This window comes from Cetorhinus maximus, chromosome 16 (genome assembly GCF_964194155.1).
Source record: "Cetorhinus maximus chromosome 16, sCetMax3.hap1.1, whole genome shotgun sequence".
NCBI lineage: Eukaryota > Metazoa > Chordata > Chondrichthyes > Lamniformes > Cetorhinidae > Cetorhinus > Cetorhinus maximus.
Window position 1 is genome coordinate 68,244,889 of NC_135894.1, and position 19,857 is coordinate 68,264,745.

The window sequence follows — 19,857 nt, forward strand, 5'->3', positions numbered from 1 at the left end:
CACATCCTGTGTTTTCCTTTCTCATCCTGCCGATGCTACGTACCATATATGACCATTCAAAACTGCTGCTATGAGGGAAAAACAATAGTGCTAAATCACTCATTAAATAACTGATTCAGGGTCAACTGACTGAAATGCTACACAAAGGAAGACTTTTCACAAACTCCATGGGCAGGATTTTCCCTTCGTCAGGTGGGTGAGGTGAGCAGGCCTGGAGCGGCTGCAAAACGGACCACCACCCGCGATCAGGCCCTGACCTCGATTTCATGCTGGCTAGCCAATTAATGGTCAGCCAGTGTGAAAGGCACACAAAGGCTCAGCGCTACCGGGGTGGGGTCAGGAGGAGGGTGGGCACAGAAGTCTGCGCATGCAAGAGGGAGCGCACGCTGACAGCTCCCTGAGGGCACAGAGCTGCCACAGGGAACTGAAGGTTTGGACGAAGGGAAAATAAAACTTTAATAAATGATTATAAACATGTCCCCACATGACTCAGTCACATGAAGAGGGGCATGTTTGAAATGAAGTGGAAATTCTTTTTTGAATTTTTTTTTATACCTACATTGGAAACTTCATCCTGCCCGTGGATGAGGTTTCGTGAAAAATGAAAATGGAATTGCAAAGGCCGCCTGGCCTATTCACCCGCCCTTCAACCGGTTGAGCGGGCAGCAAAAATACAACTTAATTAAAGCTTTAAGGGCCTTAATAGGCCTCTTAATTGTCGGCGGGCACTACACTATCGACTCTCGCATGCGCCCACTGACTGAAAGATCATGCAAAATTTTACGCCCAATTAGATCAGGCACGCACCTGCCCGATGGATGTAAAATCCTACCCCATGATTTGTTCTCTATCACCACCATTCTGTTGACTGCAATTTTTGTTTTCATTTAAGACTGGAGATTTTACATTTTATTTCTCTGTAAATACCTTTTCTTTATCCTTCAGTTGATATGATGAACCCATAAGCCTAGAAAAAGGTTTAGACCAGTGCTCAGCCACAGAATGACAACTACAAACCAGAGGCTAAAGTGAAATTGAACCTCAACATATTTGGCAATTCAGGAGTGCCTGTTAGGCCGCCAGCTTGCCAGTCTCTGCAGCATTCATATGGGACAAGTTGGAAGTGGCAGGGAAGGAGGATGGAAGTGGGCACCAGCATAGGCCATTAGCTGTTCACAGTTGCGCTGCATATTAAGGTAAACTAAGAAAAACAAAAAAGGACTTTGGTGATGGCCTTTAAGACTTAGCCTGCTCAATGTTAAATAATGTCCCCAAGGGTTCCTTGGATAGGTGTTAGACCAATCATTAGCATATCAAAAGGAGTTGAAAGCATGTTGAAAGTGTCACAAACTGAATGTCACCAGAGTAAATAGTGTCAGATGCATTTTAGGTACCCTTCCTACATTACAACAGTGACTACAATTCAAAAATATTTCAGCTGTAAAGAGCTCAGATGCCTGGTCGATGCAAAAAGCGCTATACAAATGCAAGACTTTTTTGAATGCTCTTGGGATGTGACACCTAGCCCCATGAAATTGCATTTTTTTGTCCACATTTCACACCAACACTTCTGATTTTTGAATCAAAACAATGAAGAAAATCCCAAGGAACTGAATCTCATCTTGGTTTGCTGGACTGAAACTGAATGTTATCTGGTCAGTGCAATGTTGGAGCACTGATACCTAAAGGACTAACAATGGAAAATAACTCAAGACAGCACTAATCAGTATCAAGGTGCCTAAAAGTGAGCACTTTTCCTATTTCATGCTAGGTTTTGCTGCTTCAACTTTATCAAAATTATTTTTCCAGCTTTTAAACTCAAAACTAAGATTGTAGGAGATATTAAAAAAATACAGACTTGCCACCTTTTCACAATCACCCAATGTCTCAATGTGCTTTACAGCCAATGAAGTATATTTCAAGTATAATCACTGTTGTAATGTTGCAAACATGGCAGCCAATTTGCACACCGCAAACTTCCTCAAACAGCAATGTCATAGTGGCCACATAATCTATTATTGTAATTTTGATTAAAGGATAAATATTGGCCAGGGTACCAGGGTCAACTCCCTTGCTCCCCTTCAAAACAGTGCCACCCGAGGAGGCAGATGGGGCCTCAAAACGTCTCATCCAAATGAAATCACCTCTGACAATACAGCACTCAGTACTGCTTAGAGTGTCAGCCTTGATTTGTGTGTTCAAGCCCTGGAGATATCAGAACCTTGGGATCCAGGGTGAGAGTTCTACCAACAGAGACATGGCTGAAACATATTGGAATGTATTCATCAATAGTGGAAGAGCTGAGATAAACTGATTTAGCAGAAACATGGTAAAATGCTACTGATCTTGCATTCAATCTCAATTTCAAGTTATGCAAATAGTCTGTTAACAGAACTGATTACTACAAATATAACTATTTTCAAACTGCCAGACAAAACTATTTTGTGGATGTCTAAAGTTCTACTGAAACATGATTCAAGATCTATACTTCATTCTTAAGAGTCCAACCACAAAATATTTCGATTCCATATAATCTGACATTTAGATGTCCTGAAACTGAATTAGAACATCCAAATCCCCAAAGTTATTAAGTTGAGAAATAGCTTGCATTAGCTCCTGTTACTTTAGCCATAAGTACTTCTTTTCCCACCCAATATTTCCCAAAGGGGGAAAAGATGTAACTTTTGTCAAATGCTTTCTGAAATTTCCAGTTAAAATGAATTATGTCCCTTACCTTAAATCTCTTGTCTTGCAAAACCTTTTTGATGGCCACCAGCTCCCCTGTGTCACATAGTTTCGCCTGGTAAACGACTCCAAAAGAACCATTGCCAATCACCTTGGTGTCACTGTAGCTGACCTCCTGCGGCCGGTCTGGGCCCTGTCCAGGTGTTGCCACCACTGTTGTCACCTTACCGCCATCTTTGTCTCCTAATCATAAAGAAAATCAGTTTATCAGGACCAGTGTTCAAACCAAAACACAATGACTTACAGGAGATACATATCAGCAACCAATTGCTTACTAAAAATAAACCAAGTGATTCTGGGCACATAACACACTGCTTTTTTCCATTGCTATATGTTGGCCACAAAACAAGCAATTTTCCATAAACGAATATTCCTCATATGTATTCTATTTAAACACATGCAACTTTAGGTATTTGTATTCAGTGCATTTCAGTTTCTCCCAGTTTCTGGTTTACAATCCTGAATAAAAAATTAATTTTGCAATGCATATTGTTAAACAAATGTCAGAGATGGAGTTGAATAACGTCACAAAGATTTTTTTTTAAAAAGAGAAAACAGTATGGTATAATTTTATTATTCCATGACATTTCTTTTCATTTTGCAATCCTATGGCTTGCTACTGTACATCTGCACTGCAGGAACTCACCAAGGCTCCTTAGTCATCACCTTCCAAACCTACAACCACTACCATCTAGAAGGACAAGGGCAGCAGACACACGGGAACACCACAACCTGCAAGTTCCCCTCCAAGCTACTCACCATCCTGACTTAGAACTATATTGCCATTTTTTCTCTGTTGTTGTGTCAAAATCCTGGAATTCCCTTCCTAACAGCACTGTGGGTGCACCTACACCACATGGGACTGCAGCAGTTCAAGGTGGCAGCTCATCTTCTCAAGGACAATTAGGAATAGGCAATAAATGCTGGCCTAGCCAGTGACGCCCACAGCCAGTGAATTAACAAATTTTTTACAACTCCAATTGTGCTGCAGTTGGACCAGTGCACAAATGTACTCAGATTGTGCTCTACTCTACTGTCTGTACAGTCCAAGATCTTATTTACTTTCTTTACTACTGCTGCGCACAGCGGTAATGGACAGAGTAACCTATCCATCAATACCCTTGAATCTCTCTGTTCCACCTTTTAGAATAATATTCCTCAACTTATATTGTTATAGCATATTCCCTTTTCTCAGTCTCATGACTTGGCATTAAACGATATCTGCCACTTGTCCAGCTAGCTTCCGAACCTATCCAGTTCCTTCTATGTTTGATCAGTTCCTCATTGTTTGTGGTCTCTCCCAATTTAGTAAATATCATTTGCAACCTTGAGTGAATTTTGTTTCTATTTCCACTTTCAATCATTCTAAATTAAGATTGTGTCTGTATTCATGGAGGAAACCACAAAGCCTTTCTATTGTCGGGGTAGAATTGTTAGGGCAAATTAAGATTTAAGAAAGATGGATGTAACTGAGAATTAATTGCTTCCATCCCAGTGAACCAATTTAAATCAATGTGCTATGCTCTCTCTCAGCAAGGGGCTTGAAAGAAGTTGCTAGTGAGATAGTCGATACAGAATCACAGGATATTTACAGTGCAGGAGGCTATTCGGCCCATCAAGTCTGCACTGGCTCTCTGAAACAGCATTCTACCTAGTCCCACTCCCCTGCCTTATCCCTATAACCTTGCACATTCATTCTTTCCAAATAGCAATCCAATTCCCTTTTAAATACCTCGATCAAAACTGCCTCCACCACCCTCTCAGGAAGTTCGTTCCAGACTCAAACCATCCTCCAGGTGAAAAAATTTTTCCTCTCATCACTTTCACTCCTTTTGCCAATTATGCCAGTTCTTGATGCTCTCGAGTGGGAACAGTTTCTCACTATTTACCCAGTCCATGCCCCTCAGGATCTGGAATACCTCTTAACAAGGTTCCTCTCAGCCTTCTTTTCTTCAAGGAAAACAGTTCCAAACTCTTCAATCTATCCTCATAGCTACAGTTCTTTATCCCTGGAACCATTCTTGTGAATTGCCTCTGTACTCTCTCCAATGCCTTCACATCCTTCCTCAAGTACGGTGCCCAGAACTGCTCTCAGTAATGCAGATGAGGCCGAACTAATATGTCTTATATAAATTCAACATGACCTCCTTACTCTTGCACCTAATGCCCCTATCAATAAAGCCTAAGATACTATATGCAGAATTAACTGCTCTCTCTCAACATGTCCTGCCATCTTCAATGACTTATGTACATATACACTGAGGTCCCTCTGTTCCTGCACCCCTTTTAGAGCTTCTCCCTTTATTTTATACCATCTCTCCTTATTCTTCCTGCCAAAATGAATCACGCTGGTTTTAATTTTCTAAAATTGCCTAGATTTGGGAAAGGTTCCAGTAGATTGAAAAATAGCAAATGTAAATTCTTTATTCAAAAAGTGAGAGAGACTGAAAGCAGGAAACTACATGCATGTTAACTTAACACCTGTCATAGAGAAAATGTTAGAAACTATTATTAAAGACTTTACAGCAGGGCACTTGGAAGAATTCAAGGTAATCAGGCAAAGTCAACGTGGTTTTCTGAAAAGGAAATCAGTTTTGACCAAGTTATTGGAGTTCTTTGAAGGGGCAACATGTGCTGTGGATAAAGGGGAACCGGTGGATGTGCTGTACTTAGATTTCCAGAAGGTATTTGATAAGATGCCACATCAAAGGTTACTATGAAAAATAAAAGCTCATGGTGTAGGGGTTAACATTAGCATGGATAGAAGATTGGCTAGCTAACAGGAAACAGAGGGTAAGCATAAACAAGTACGATAGCAAGAATTGATCTTAGATTGGAAGATGTGGAATCCATATGGGTGGAGGTAAGAAATAACAAGGGGAAGACAACACTGGTGGGAGTAGTCCATAGACCCCCTAACAGTAGCTATATTGTAGGGCAGAGAATAAATCAGGAGATAATGAGAGCATGTAAAAAAGTAAGTATATTAATCATGGGTGAATTTAATCTTCATGTAGATTGGGAAAATCAAATTGGCAGAGATAGTCAAGAACAACAATTCATAGTATATTCGGAACAGCTGCCTAGGCAGTATGTTGTGGATCCAACCAGGGATCAGGCTATTTTGGATCTGGTAAAATGTAATGAGACAGCTTTAATAAACGATCTGAGAGTAAGAGATACCCTAGGAAACAGTGACCATAACATGGTGGAATTTAGCATTCTGTTTGAGAGTGAGAAACTTAGTTCGGAAACAACTGAGCTAAACTTAAATAAGGGTAATTAAAAAGGAATGAAGGCAGAGTTGGTTGGAGTGGACTGGGAAAGGAGTTTAGCAGAAAAAACGGTTGATAAACAATGGCAGGCGTTTAAGAGAATGGGTCATGACTCACAACAAAGACATATCCCAGTGAGGAAGGAGGATTGTAGGAAGGGGATAAACCAACCATGGTTAACCAAGGAAGTTAAGGATAGCATCAAAGTGGAAAGAAAAAACTTACAATATGGCAAAGATTAGTGGCAAGCCAGAGGATTGGGAAAGTTTTAAAAACCAACAAAAGATGACCAAAAAAAAAGAGGGAGAAAATAAACTTTGAGAGTAAACTAGCAAGTAATATAAAAACAGACAGTTAGAGCTTCTTTAAATATATAAAATGGAAGAGAGACACCAAAGCGAACATAGGCCCCTTATAGAATGAGGCTGGGGAAATAATAATGGGAAACCAGGAAATGGCAGAGCAGTTGAATAAATACTTTGCTTCAGTCTTCACTGTAGAAGACACTAATAGCATTCCAAAAATACTGAATAATCATAGGGCAAAGGCAGGGGAGAGGGGGAGGAAATAAGTACAATAACTATTACTAGAGCAAAAATGCTAGGGAAGCTAATGGGGCTAAAGGCCAATAAGTCACCTGGACTTGATGGGTTGCATCCTAGGATATTAAAGGAAATAGCTACAGAGATAGTGGGTGCACTGGTAGTAATCTTCCAAGAATCCTTAAATTCTGGAAAAGTTCCAGGGGATTGGAAAACTGCCAAAGTAACACCCTTATTGAAAAAGGGAGGGAGACAAAAAACAGTTAACTATAGGCCAGTTAGCTTAACATCTGGCATTGGGAAAATGTTAGAGTCTATTATAAAGGATGTAATAGCAGAGCATTCAGAAATGCATGATATAATCAAGCAGAGTCAGCATGCCTTCATGAAGGGGAAATCATGCCTGACAAATTTATTAGAATTCTTTGAGGTGGTAACAAACAGGATAGATAAAGGGGAACCAGTAGATGTAATATATTTGGATTGCCAAAAGGCGTTCGATAAGCTACCACACACTTAAGAGCCCATTGCGTTGGGGATAGTACATTAGCATGGATAGAGGTCTGGCTAACTAATATAAGACAGAGTTGGGATACAGAGGGCATTTTGGGGCAACAATTATTTACAATATATATATTAATGACTTGGATGAGGGAAATGAATGCACCATCACCAAGTTTGCGGATGACACAAAAATAGGTGGGAAGGCAAGTGGTGAGGATGACAGAGAGTCTACAGAGGGATATAGCCAGGTTAAGTGAGTGGGCAAATACGTGGCAGATGGAATAAAATGTGAGGTTATAGACTTTGGCAGGAATAGAGGAGCTGAATATTACTTAAATGGGAAAGACTGAAGAAAGCTGCAGCACAGGGGGATTTGGAGGCCCTCGTGCATGAATCCCAAAAAGCTAGCATACAAGTTCAGCAGGCAATAGGTAAGGCAAATGGAATGTTGGCCTTTATTTCAAAGGGAATGGAGTATAAAAATAGGGAAGTCTTGCTAAAACTATACAAGGCACTAGTTAGACCACACCTAGAATACAGTGAACATTTTTGGTCCCCTAATCTAAGGAAAGATATACTGGTATTGGAGGCAGTCCAGAGAAAGTTCACCAGGTTGTTCCAGGGTATGGAGAGGTTTTCTTACGAGGAGATGTTGAATAGGTTGGGCCTGTACTCATTGGAGTTTAGAAGAACAAGAGGCGACCTTATTCAAACATATAAGATTCTTAGGGGCTTGACAGGGTAGGTGCTGAGAGGTTGTTTCCCCTTGTGGTTGAGTCTAGGACCAGAGGGCATAATCTCAGGGGCTGCCTATTTAAGACAGAGATGAGGAGGAATTTCTTTTCTCAGAGTGTTGTAATCTGTGGAATTCTTTGTCACAGAGGGCTGTAGAGGCTGGGTTGTTAAGTATGTTCAAGGCTGAGATAGACTTTTAATCAGTAAGGGAATCAAGGGTTATGGGGAAAAGGCAGGAAAGGGGTTGAGGATTATCAGATCTGTCATGATCTCATTGAATGGCGGAGCAGACTCAATGATCCGAATAGACTGCTTCTGTTCCTAAGTCTTATGGTCTTAAATAAGGTGACCAATACTGTACACAGTACTCCAGATGTCATCTCACCAATGATCTGAGTGACTGAAGCACAATCTCCCTAATCTTGTATTCAATTCTCCTTGCAATAAACATTACATTCATTAACTTTGCTAATTATTTGCTGTATCTGCATACTAGTCTTTTGCGATTCATGCACTAGGACACCCAGACTCCTCTGCATCTCACAGCTTTGCAATCTCTCTCCATTTAGATAATATGCCTCATTTTATTCGTCCTGCCAAAATGGACAACCTCACATTTTCCCACATTATACAGCGGTTGCCAGGTCTTTGCCAATTCACTTAACCTATCTATATCCTTTTGTGTCTTCTCCACAACTTACTTACCTATCTATCTTTTGTGTCATCAGCAAATTTAGCAACCATACATACCATTGATTCCCTTCATCCAAATCATTTATATATTTTTTTTATTCATTCATGGATGTGGGTTTCGATGGCTGGGCCAGCATTTATTGCCCATCCCTAGTTGGTGGTGGTGGCGGCGAGCTGCGTTCTTGAACCTCTGAAGTCCATGTGCTGTTAGGGAGTTCCAGGATTTTGACCCAGCAACAGTGAAGGAACGGCAATATATTTCCAAGTCAGGATGGTGAGTGACTTGGAGGGGAACTTCCAGGTGATGGTGTCCCCACCTGTCTGCTGCCTTGTCCTTCTGGATGGCAGTGGTCGTGGGTTTGGAAGGTGCTGTCTAAGGAGCCTTGGTGAATTCCTGCAGTGCATCGTGTAGATGGTACACTCTGCTGCTACTGTGCATTGGTGGTGGAGGGACCGAACGTTTGTGGATGGAGTGCCAATCAAGCAGGCTGCGCTGTCCCGGACAGTGTCAAGCTTCTTGAGCATTGTGGGAGCTGCACTCATCCAGACAAGTGGCGAGTATTACATCACACTCCTGACTTGTGCCTTGTAGATGGTGGACAGGCTTTGGGGTGTCTGGTGGTGGGTTACTCATTACACGATTCCTAGCCTCTGTGCTCTTGTAGCCACAGTATTTATATGACTAGTACAGTTCAGTTTCTAATCAATGGTGACCTCCCCCAGGATGTTGATAGTGGGGAATACAGTGATGGTAATGCCACTGAACATCAATATAAATTGTAAAGTGTTGCAGCCCCAGCACTGATGCCTGTAGCACACCACTCGTCATATCCTGCCAACCAGAAAATAAGCCATATATGCCTACTCTGATTCCAGTTAGCTATACAATCTTATATTCATGGCAATATTTGCCCCCTACACCATGAGCTTTTATTTTTCACAATAACCTTTGATGTGGCATCTTATCAAATGTGTTCTGAAAATCTAAGTACAGCACATTCACCCATTCCCCTTCATCCACAGCACCTGTTACTTCTCCGAAGAAAGCCAGTAAATTGATTAAACATTATTTCTTTTTCACAAAACCATGTTGACTCAAACTGATTACCTTGAATTTATCTAAGTGCCTTGATGTAACATCTTTAATAATAGCTTCTAACATTTTCCCTATGACGCGTTAACCGGCCTAGAGTTTCCTGCTTTTTGTCTCCCTCCCTTTTTGAATAAAGGAGTTACATTAGCTATTTTCCAATTTAATGGAACCTTCCCCAAATCTAGTGAATTTTAGGAAATTAAAACCAATACATCAACTATCTCACTAGCCACTTCTTTTAAGACCCTTGGATGAAATCCATCAGGACCTAGGGTCTTGTCAACCCGCAGTTCCAACAATTTGCTAAATATCGCTTTCCTGGTGATTGTAATTCTCGAGTTCCTCTCTCCCTTTCAATTCATGATTCACAGCTACATGTATCCTCCATAGTGTTTCTGGGCTACATGTATCCTCCATAGTGAAGACCGATGCAAAAACCTATTCAATTCATCTGCCGTCTCCTTATTTCCCATTATTAATTCCCCAGACATACTTTCTATAGGATGAACGTTCACTTTGCTAACGCTTTTAAGAGATTTTATAGATATTTTCTGTCTTTTATATTTCTAGCTAGCTTTCTCTCCTTATTAATTTCTTAATCATTCTTGCTTTTTTTTTTATATTCTGTCCAATCTTCTGACCTGCCACCATCTTTGCTCAACTATATGCTTTTTCTTTAAGTTTGATAATATCTTTAATTTTTTTAGTTAATCACAGATGGTAGAGAAATTCCAAGGGTAGGATTCTTGTTGGAATGTATCTCTTCCACGTATTCCAAAATATCCCCTTAAATGCCTGCCACTGCATCCCTATTGACCTATCCCTTAACCTAAATTGCCAGTTCACTTTTGGTAGCTCTGCTTTCATGCCCTCGAAACTGCCCTTATTTATGTTTAAAATACTCGTCTTACACCCAGTCTTCTCTCTCTCAAACTGAATGTAAAATTCAATCATATTATAATCACTGCTACCTAGGGGCGCCTTCATTATGAGGCAATTAATTAATCCTACCTCATTGCACAATACCAGGTCTAGTATAGCCTGCTCCCGGGTTGGCTCCAGAACGCGGCAATCTAAGAAATTATCCCAAAAATATTCGATGAATTCATCATCTAAGCTACCTTTGCCCATCTGGTTGTTCTAGTCTATATGTAGATTAAAATCCCCCATGATAATCACCATACCTTTCTGACAAGCTCCCACTATTTCTTCTTTGACATCCTGTCCTGTGTGATTACTGTTAGGGTACCTGTACACCACTCCCACAAGTGACTCCTTGCCTTTATCATTCCTCATCTCTATCTAAACAGCTTCTAAATCCTGGTATACTGAACTTAGGCCATCTCTCTCTATTGTATTAATGTCGCCTTTAATTAACTGAGCCACTCTCCACTTTTTCTATCTTCCTGTCCTTCCTAAAAGTCACAGGCCTTTCAATGTTTGGGTCCCAATTGATCCCATCCTGTAGCCATGTCTTTGTAATGGCTATTACATTGTACTTATTTATCTCTATTTGCACTATTAGTTCATCTATTTTGTTTCAAACGCATTCAGATACAGAGACTTGAGCTTTGTCCTTTTATTACTTTGGTAACCTCTAGCCTTATCTGCTGGTTTATTCTTAGACTTGTGTATCCTGTCTCTTCTTGTCTTGGTCTGTTTCTCATTTCTCGTGTTAATACCTTCCACTCTTACCTTCTCTCTACTCTTTTGATAAGAGAGGAATGCTAATAGAATGCTGTCGGTTATTGCGAAGGGAATTGAATTCAAAAGTAAGGAGGTTATGCTTCGGTTATACAGGGGATTGGAGAGACCACATCGGGAATACTGTGTACAGTATTAGTCTCCTTATTTAAAGGAAGGATCTAAATGCATTGAAAGCAGTTCAGAGAAGGTTTACAGACTATTACCTGGAATGGGAGGGTTGTCTTATGAAGAAAGGTTGGATAGGCTAGGTTTGTATCTGAAGTTTAGAACTAGAGTAAGAGGTGACTTAAATGAAACCTTTAAGATCCTCAAGGGTCTTGACAGAGGTCACTGTCTCAAAATAAGGGGTAGCTCATTTAAGACAGAGGTGAGGAGAATTTTTCCCTCCGAGGGTTGAGTGTCTTTGGAACAATCCCTCAAAAGGTGGTGGAAGCAGAGTCTGAATATCTTAAGGCAGAGCTAGATAGATTCTTGATAAAGCAAGGAGGTGAAAGGTTGAGGATAAATGGGAATGTGGAGTTGAGGTTACAATCAGGCCAGCCATGGTCTTACTGAATGGAGCAGGTTCGAAGGGCTGAGTTGCCTAGTCCTGCTCTTAATTCATATGCTCGTATGGTAACTGTGCACTTGAGGTCTCTGATACCATCTTCCCCAATGTGCTTGAAATCTGAACTCTTCCCTCCAACATCAATCCCCAATCTATGCATTCCTGTACTTCATCTGCCTTGCAACACCTCATGTAGTACTTGAAACTGGTAGCAATTCAGATAGGGCTACCAACAAGATCTTGCTCCTTTATCTACTCCCTAGCCCTCAAAGACCACCTTGCAAAACCCTCAACTGGGTCCTAGGACATGGGTTCCAACATGATCTATAATCATCCCCTTCCAAGAGCATTTCTAACTGTCTCATAACTGCACCCTAGCACTTGGAAAGCAACATACCATAAAATTCTCCCAGTCACAAATGCAGAAAGGTAATTTATCTTCTACCTATACTCTCCAACACTTTATACCTTCCCTCCAGCAATCCCTTCCTGTGTGACAGCACTGAATAATTCCAGATCACGCTCTCAAGTCACAATCATTGCTCACTTTTAAGCTATCAAGAACCATATCTCCATTAGCCAACTGGAGGCGCTTGGGGGTCTTCTCCATTTTTAGCTCTCATCTCTCCTCACTTCCCATGTAAGCTGGTCACCAACGTACTTTGTCTCATTTCACTATCCATAAGTCTCTCAATCTGTGGGATAACCACCAATGGAAACGTACTTCCAAAATACTCTCCTTATCCTGAAATTTTATGCAGTGTTATGAACTATTCCCCAAGCTTGGCAGTGTTAAACTCAAAAGTCACAAATGTCTGATATTTCATTTGTGTGTATCTTGTCATCAGTGTAGTTTCTTTCATAGTGGGATCAAATTACTCTTTAATTACTCCAGGTAATGTTGCCCAGGCAGTTCAACTGCATTCTCAGTACCAAACTGCTATTCAATTTCTGTTCCACTTGCATGGATATGCTTTTATTGTAGTAAAATGCCCCAAGGCACATCACAGAAGCATAAGACAAAATTTGACACTGAGCCACAGGGATACTAGGACAGGTGACCAAAAAGCTTGGACAAAGAAATCAGTTTTAAGGAACAGTACAGGAGACAGGATGAGGCGCAGAAAGTTTAGCAAGGGGGCTCCAAAGCTTAGGGCCTAGGCAGCCGAGGGCATGGCCACCAAAAAAAGGAAATCAGAATGACTCAATCTCAGTGGATCGCCGATTAACATTTCTTGTGCAATGCTATCTTTATCTATTGCTGTTTGTTCCTATGCACAAATTAGCTGCTGCATTTCCCTATTTGTGTTACAGATTAATAAATTTCAAAATTACTTAATGACTGTGCAGTACTCGGAACATTCTGAAGTCACCAAAGTTGCTATAACAAGTACATTCAACAGTGGAATTTAGCAAACTGTTTCCCTTGAAACCTTTCCCACCAGCAATCATGGTTGTTCAATCACCAATCAACATCTAGCTGTTTCTACTTGAACTAACATTAAATGATGGTCACTCCGTAACATCTGTAAAAGTCTTCAATTTTCTAAATTAACATTTAGTGATTTTGTTTATAAAAAACATAATATACGTGTCTTATACACACCACTGAACTCGCTTTAAAAACCAAAACTCTCTTTTAGGTCACACTGTCCATCTGCCGAGTCCCTCAAGTTCCCTTTCATCAAAAATAAATGGAGCAACTTTTCAAAAAAGTGAATGGAATTTTTAAAAAAACAATCAATCAGTGTTAGAGCTTTATCCAAGGAAAAAGAAAGCGTTACAGATTTCCATCCAGCATGGATACTTCCTCAGATTCAGTGGCATGGGTTGCTCCTGTAACAGTCTAAATGCCTTACTTTTGTGGAGTTTGGATAAAAGGTCATCAACCTGAAACATTACCTCTGGTTACGTAGGATATGCAGCACAGAAACAGGTTATTTGGCCCAACCAGTTCATGCTGGTGTTTATGCTCCCCTCTAACCTCCTCCTACCTTTTATGATGTAAATCTACTATCGTAACCATCTATTCTGCTCTCAAATACTTTTCTAATTTCCCCTAAATATGCATCTATACTATTTGCTTCAACTACCACCTGCGGTCACGAGCTCCACATTATCACCATTCTTTGGGTGAACTTCTTCTGAATTCCTTATTGGGTTTCTTAATGACTATCTTGTATTGAAAACCTCTAGTTATGCTCTTCCACACAGCAGGAGACATTCTTTCTGCATCCACTCTTTTAAAACCTTTCATAATTTTAAAAGCCTCTATTAGTTCATCCCTCAGCCTTTTTACACTCTCCATAGATGTTCCCTGACATTTTGAGTATGTCCAGCATTTTGTTTTTATTTCATTTTATGGCAGTTGACTTGTAACATCCTATATCTATTTGTGCAATTGTGTAATCCAGGGGTGCAACAATAGTATCCTGATGTGATCTGTGCTGGGTATTCATGTCTTTTGCAAGTGTACTGCTTCCATTCCTCTGTAGGCAAACCAAACGAACACCCCAGAGACAAAATTTGACAACAAATACTTTATTGTGCATCAGGTAATTTAACAGAGTTATAATTGAAATTATAGAATCGCTCAGCACAGAAAGAAGCCTTTCAGCCTTGCTGTTTGAAAGAACTAACCAATTAGTCCCAGACCCCTGCTCTTTCCCCAAAGCCCTGCAATTTTCTCTTTTCAAGTATTTGTCCAATTCTCTTTTGAATGATTCAGTTTGATTTACTTCACTTACCCTTACAGGCAATGCATTCCAAAGCATAATAACTCGCCCCGTAAAACAAAATTCTCATTTCACCTCCAGCTCTTTTGCCAATTAACTAAAATCCATGTCCTACCAGAGAAAATAGTTTCTCCTTATTCACCATGAAAACCCTTCATGATTTAGAACACCAAGATAAAAGCAGAATAATGCAGATGCTAGAAATCTGAAACAAAACAAAAATTGCTGTAAAAACTCAGGTCTGACAGCATCTGTGGAGAGGAAGACAGAGTTAACATTTTGAGTCCATATGACTTTTCATCAGAACTAAAGAGAAATAGAAATGTGGTGAATTATAAGCTGTTTAAGGGGGGTGGGGCAGGTGGAGCTGGATAGAGGGCCAGTGATAGGTGGAGGCAAAGGAGAGATTGCAAAAGATGTCATAAACAAAAAGGTCAAAGGGGTGCTGACGGTAGTGATATTAGCTAAAGGATGTGCTAATGGTGACATTAAGGGTAGAAAGCAGGATGAGCAAGTGACAGATGGCCCTAGTGGGGATGGGGTGGGGATCGAAATAGGCTAAAAGGTGGAGATAGAACAATATGGAAATAAATTGTAAAAATAATAATAGAAATAGGCAGGAAAAGAAAATGTATATATAACATATATATATATAATTATTAGAAAAAACGGGATAAAAAGGGGTGAGGATGGAGGAGAGAGTTCATGATCTGAGTTGTTGAACTCAATGTTAAGTCCGGAAGGCTGTAAAGTGCCTAATTGGAAGATGAGGTGCTGTACCTCCAGTTTGCGTTGAGCTTCACTGGAACATTGCAGCAGGCCAAGGATGGACATGTGGGCATGAGAGCAGGGTGATGTGTTCAAATGGCAAGCAACAGGAAGGTCTGGGTCATTCTTGCGGACAGACCGAAGATGTTCCGAAAAGTGGTCACCCAGTCTGTGTTTGGTCTCTCCAACGCAGAGAAGACTGCATTGGGAGCAGCGTATGCAATAGACTAAATTGAGGGAAGTGCTGCTTCACTTGAAAGGAATGTTTGGGCCCTTGGATGGTGAGGAGGGGGGAAGAGGCAGGTGTTGCACCTTCTGCGGTTGCATAGGAAGGTGCCGTGGGAGGGGGTTGAGGTGTAGGGGGTGATGGAGGAGTGGACCAGGGTGTCCCGGAGGTAATGGTCCCTACGGAATGCCGATTGGCATTAGCATAGTAAAACATCCCAAGCCACTTCACAGGAGCATCATCAGAACAAAATTTGACATTCATCCACATAAGGAGATATTAGGACAGTTTAACTGAAGTTCCTTGTCCCTGGTACCATTTTAGCAAATGTCCACAGCCTTTCCCTGGCCTTAACATCTTTTCTGAAGTGTGGTACCCATAACTGAACGCGATACTCCAACTGAAGCCTAACCAGCTTTTTACAAAAGTTTTGCATAGCTTCCTTTCTTTTGCATGCTATGAGAAAAAGGTTATGCTGCATTATTGCACACTGGGTGATTTATTTATTCTATTTATAAAGCCAAGGATTCCATGTTCACTTTTGAATCACTTTTAAACCACTTAGCTCAAATTGAAAGATCAACTTTTCTGGACAGTCCTGTTTTATAAGTAACTTGTAAGTCCCTTCATTATTTCAAACATCTGATTTAAATCATCCCTTATCCTTCTAACCAGCAGGCAGTACAATTCAAACTCACCCAGAAGCTAAAGTTAACAAGCAAGAAAACTGTATTAGACAAAAACATCCCAAATAGGTTGTCAATGGCAATCCAAGGTTGAGAATACTGTTTCATAAGGAGCACTTTGCAGACTACATGACAAAACTAATGGTATAGCAGTGCTGCGTTGGGCAGCATAAATAGTATGATTATGCCTTAGACTAAGTGTACATTGCAGATAAATAAGTGGATGAAATGCTTACCTATCACCAAAAGGAAACCTCTACTATTGGCAATTAAGCAACAGAAAATTAATTTATTGAAATATTGGCAAATCCTAGGAAATACCATGTAATACTGAAATCAATAAACAGAATCCAAGGCTGAAATGCACATATTTATGGATCCTGTAAAAGAGCTGGATGACAGAGAATTTAATAAAGAACCGATGATTTTGAAATGCATGGAAACAAAACCAGGTGGTTTCCTATTTGTAAACATTCTCTAATGAAGAATAGAGTCCGCTGATCAGGTAGTAGTGAAGAAAAAAATGTTTCAGGAATAACCTTTTGTCAAAACAAATGCTGCTTCTTTGACAAAGGGTTGTTACCTTTATTCTTTTCCCCTTAGATGCTGGTTGACGTACTGAGTGCTTCCAGCATTTTCTATTTCAATTTCAGATTTTCAGCATTGGTAAATTTGAGCTATTAATGCACTGACTCATTACGGTAACACTAACCCGCTGAGTATAAGTCATTGGTTTGGATGTATACAAAACAAAGCAATGGTGATTTGTGAAACAAGTACCTCAACTGACTTTACAGTATAACATGAGATCAATGAACCACATACAGCAATGTCAACTGCTTCAGTGGGCACTGGATGGATGGCAGGCCAAACCGGATTGCATATGAAGGCTGAAAAAAATTATAACTCTCCAACATGGATAGAATGTTGCAACATGATTACATGATACACAGAGTAGTGTCCCAAAGACTAAGGAAATTAGGTATTGCTGTATTTAATTGTGGAAAATGAAGCATGGCAAGTAGGTGAAGCATGGCAAGTAGGTAAAGCAAGGATAAGAGAATATCTAGCAGTTACCAATGACATATACATCAGATGCAAAAATTGAGAAGTAGAGGGAAACAGCCAAAAGATAAAAGTGCTGACTTGGAAAATAAGAAATTGGGAAGAAAATCTTGCACTTAAGACAGTGGACAAACAATAGGAAACTAATGAATGTTAGGGCTCAAACTAGACACCTTCCCACACAAGAAGTCAAAGAAGGTGCAACTGAAACTAGAGTTCCTTCGCGGAGAGAAAATAAAATGACAGTTAGTGCCATGTAACAAATTTCGGGCTAAAAATAATCCAAAACAAACAAGCAGTTTAGGGTTGAAGAAAATTAGAAATATGAAGGATATTAAAAACACTTAACAGGGAATATAAAAAGGAAAAAAGTGAAGGATTGCATCTGCACATAAGATGTAATAAAAAGTTTCCAGCAGAGAAAAGGGCTGGCTGCTTGAAATATTAAGGGAGTACTCTGCCCTCATTTTCACAGAAGCAAAAACAATAATTTAAAGATGAAGTAGTAATAAAACTGTTAGCTGAACTCAAAAATGGAAAAGAATGGGCAAGGATCCTAGAATATACAAAAACAGATCCACACACACACACACACACACACACACAGATAAAAGCCCAACAAGTAAACAGTCTAAGCTCTTCTCGCACACTTGCATTTCTGTAAAAGTTTGTTCACACTTAACAAATTTGAATGCTTGTTTCACCAAGTTAGCAAGCACACATCTATTCACAACTCTGCCCAATGTTGCACGTCATTTTATCTACCTGAGCAATTAGTTTAGTTGATATTAGCGTTCCCGCTTCCACACTATTATACTTTTAACTACTTCATTAAACTAAAGCCAACACTCCTCTGTAGCTCAAGTTAAATAAATATAACTTCCACAAGAAAATGGATGTATCTGTGGATCTTAAAAAAGGCTTACAGTATAAAACAAAATTATCTACAATGATCAGAATCTAAATTTCTGTGGCTCTCAATTGAGTAATTCAAGGATCAACCTTTGAGATAGTTGGTTCAGAAGTTATATCTCTAGAACCGGAAATATTTGATTAAAGATTTTAATTTAACCTTACTATTCATTTTAGAAATATATCAATTATGAAGTGTTTTTAAGCCACTCTCAATGCACGAATTTCTTTCCTGATCCAACAGCAAGGATGCCCACAATTTTGAGGGCCTCGAGTTCCACTGACCCTTGCAGAGCTATCCGGCACCTTCCACCAGTTCTCCTGAAACAAATTCCCAGACTGGATGTGCTGACTGTTTAGTTTCAGAGTGTGTTCTTAGCCATTCTGGAGAACAACAATGTGCATGAACAGGCACTGCCAACCAAAGGGATGAACCTGGCACTGCAAGATAGTAATTGCCTTGCTGTCTAAGAAAGACGTTATCTGAAAAACTAGTGTGCATTCTCAGCACAGATAACAAAGTCTTGGCCAAGATAATGCCCACCTGTGTTAGAGCTGTGTTTCCCATGCAAAGCATCCTAATTGCTGCATATGATATCTATCTGGTGTGGAATTTGATCTACCATTCAAAAAGGGCAGATCTGTGGAAGACTTTCTTCTCCCTAAACTAGGAGAAGACATTCAATCGGGTGGATAGCAAATATTGATTCCGAACTGCATGGATTTAGAATGCATTTCGTCATAGGAATCCAACTTCCATATGTTGCTGCAGACTCTCTGATTAAGGTTAAGCTTAACATACCTTAAATGCTTCCCCTTTGCTTTGAAAGAGCAGCAAGTCAAGGGGTGACTTATGTCCAACCTGTTATTCAATTTACATACAGCCTTTCTTGCATATCTGGCAAGAGGCTGTTGGGACTAATTCTGTGCAAGCCAGGTCTGGAGGTCATCCTTTCCCAGCTTATGCTGACAAAATGCTCCTCACAGAGACACAAGGTATCTTCTGGGACAAAGAGAGTCATCGGGTATTTGCTAAAAAGTTATGAGCCTTCCAATTGGGGAGCATGATCAGTCACTAATGTGTGTTGCAGCCAGATTGTAACTTTCCACCTTCAGACTCTGCAGAGATGTTTAAGGATTTTCAATGTTGTGAAGTGCCAACCTTGGTTCAGTGGTAGCACTCCTACCACTTAGTCAGAACGTTGTGGGTTCAAGTTTCACTCTTTAGACTTGAGCACAATCTAAGCTGACACTTCAGTCACATACTGAGAGAACACCATATTGTTGGAAGTACTGACTTGCAGATAAGGCACTGACGGAGGTCCCATACACATTAGACCATAAGACATAGGAGCAGAAATTAGGCCATTCGGCCCATCGAGTCTGTTCCGCCATTCAATCATGGCTGATAAGTTTCTCAACCCCATTCTCCCGCTTTCTCCCCGTAACCTTTGATCCCCTTACCAATCAAGAACTTATCTATCTCGCTCTTAAATGCACTCAATGACCTGGCCTCCACAGCCTTCTGTGGCAATGAATTCCATAGATTCACCACTCTCTGGCTAAAGAAGTTTCTCCTCATCTCTGTTCTAAAAGGTCTTCCCTTTACTCTGAGGCTGTGCCC

The 19,857-nt window shown here is 40.3% G+C and overlaps 1 protein-coding gene across 1 annotated transcript in view; it reads right to left on the reverse strand.

Moving 5' to 3' along the window:
• The window catches only part of gsk3ba (glycogen synthase kinase 3 beta, genome duplicate a), a 173,650-nt gene that overhangs the window by 107,416 nt on the left and 46,377 nt on the right, over nt 1–19,857 (reverse strand). Inside the window, exon 2 of the mRNA XM_078559969.1 lies at nt 2,735–2,928. Within this exon, the coding sequence (XP_078416095.1) occupies nt 2,735–2,928 (194 nt within the window). The remainder of the gene's footprint in view (nt 1–2,734; nt 2,929–19,857) is intronic.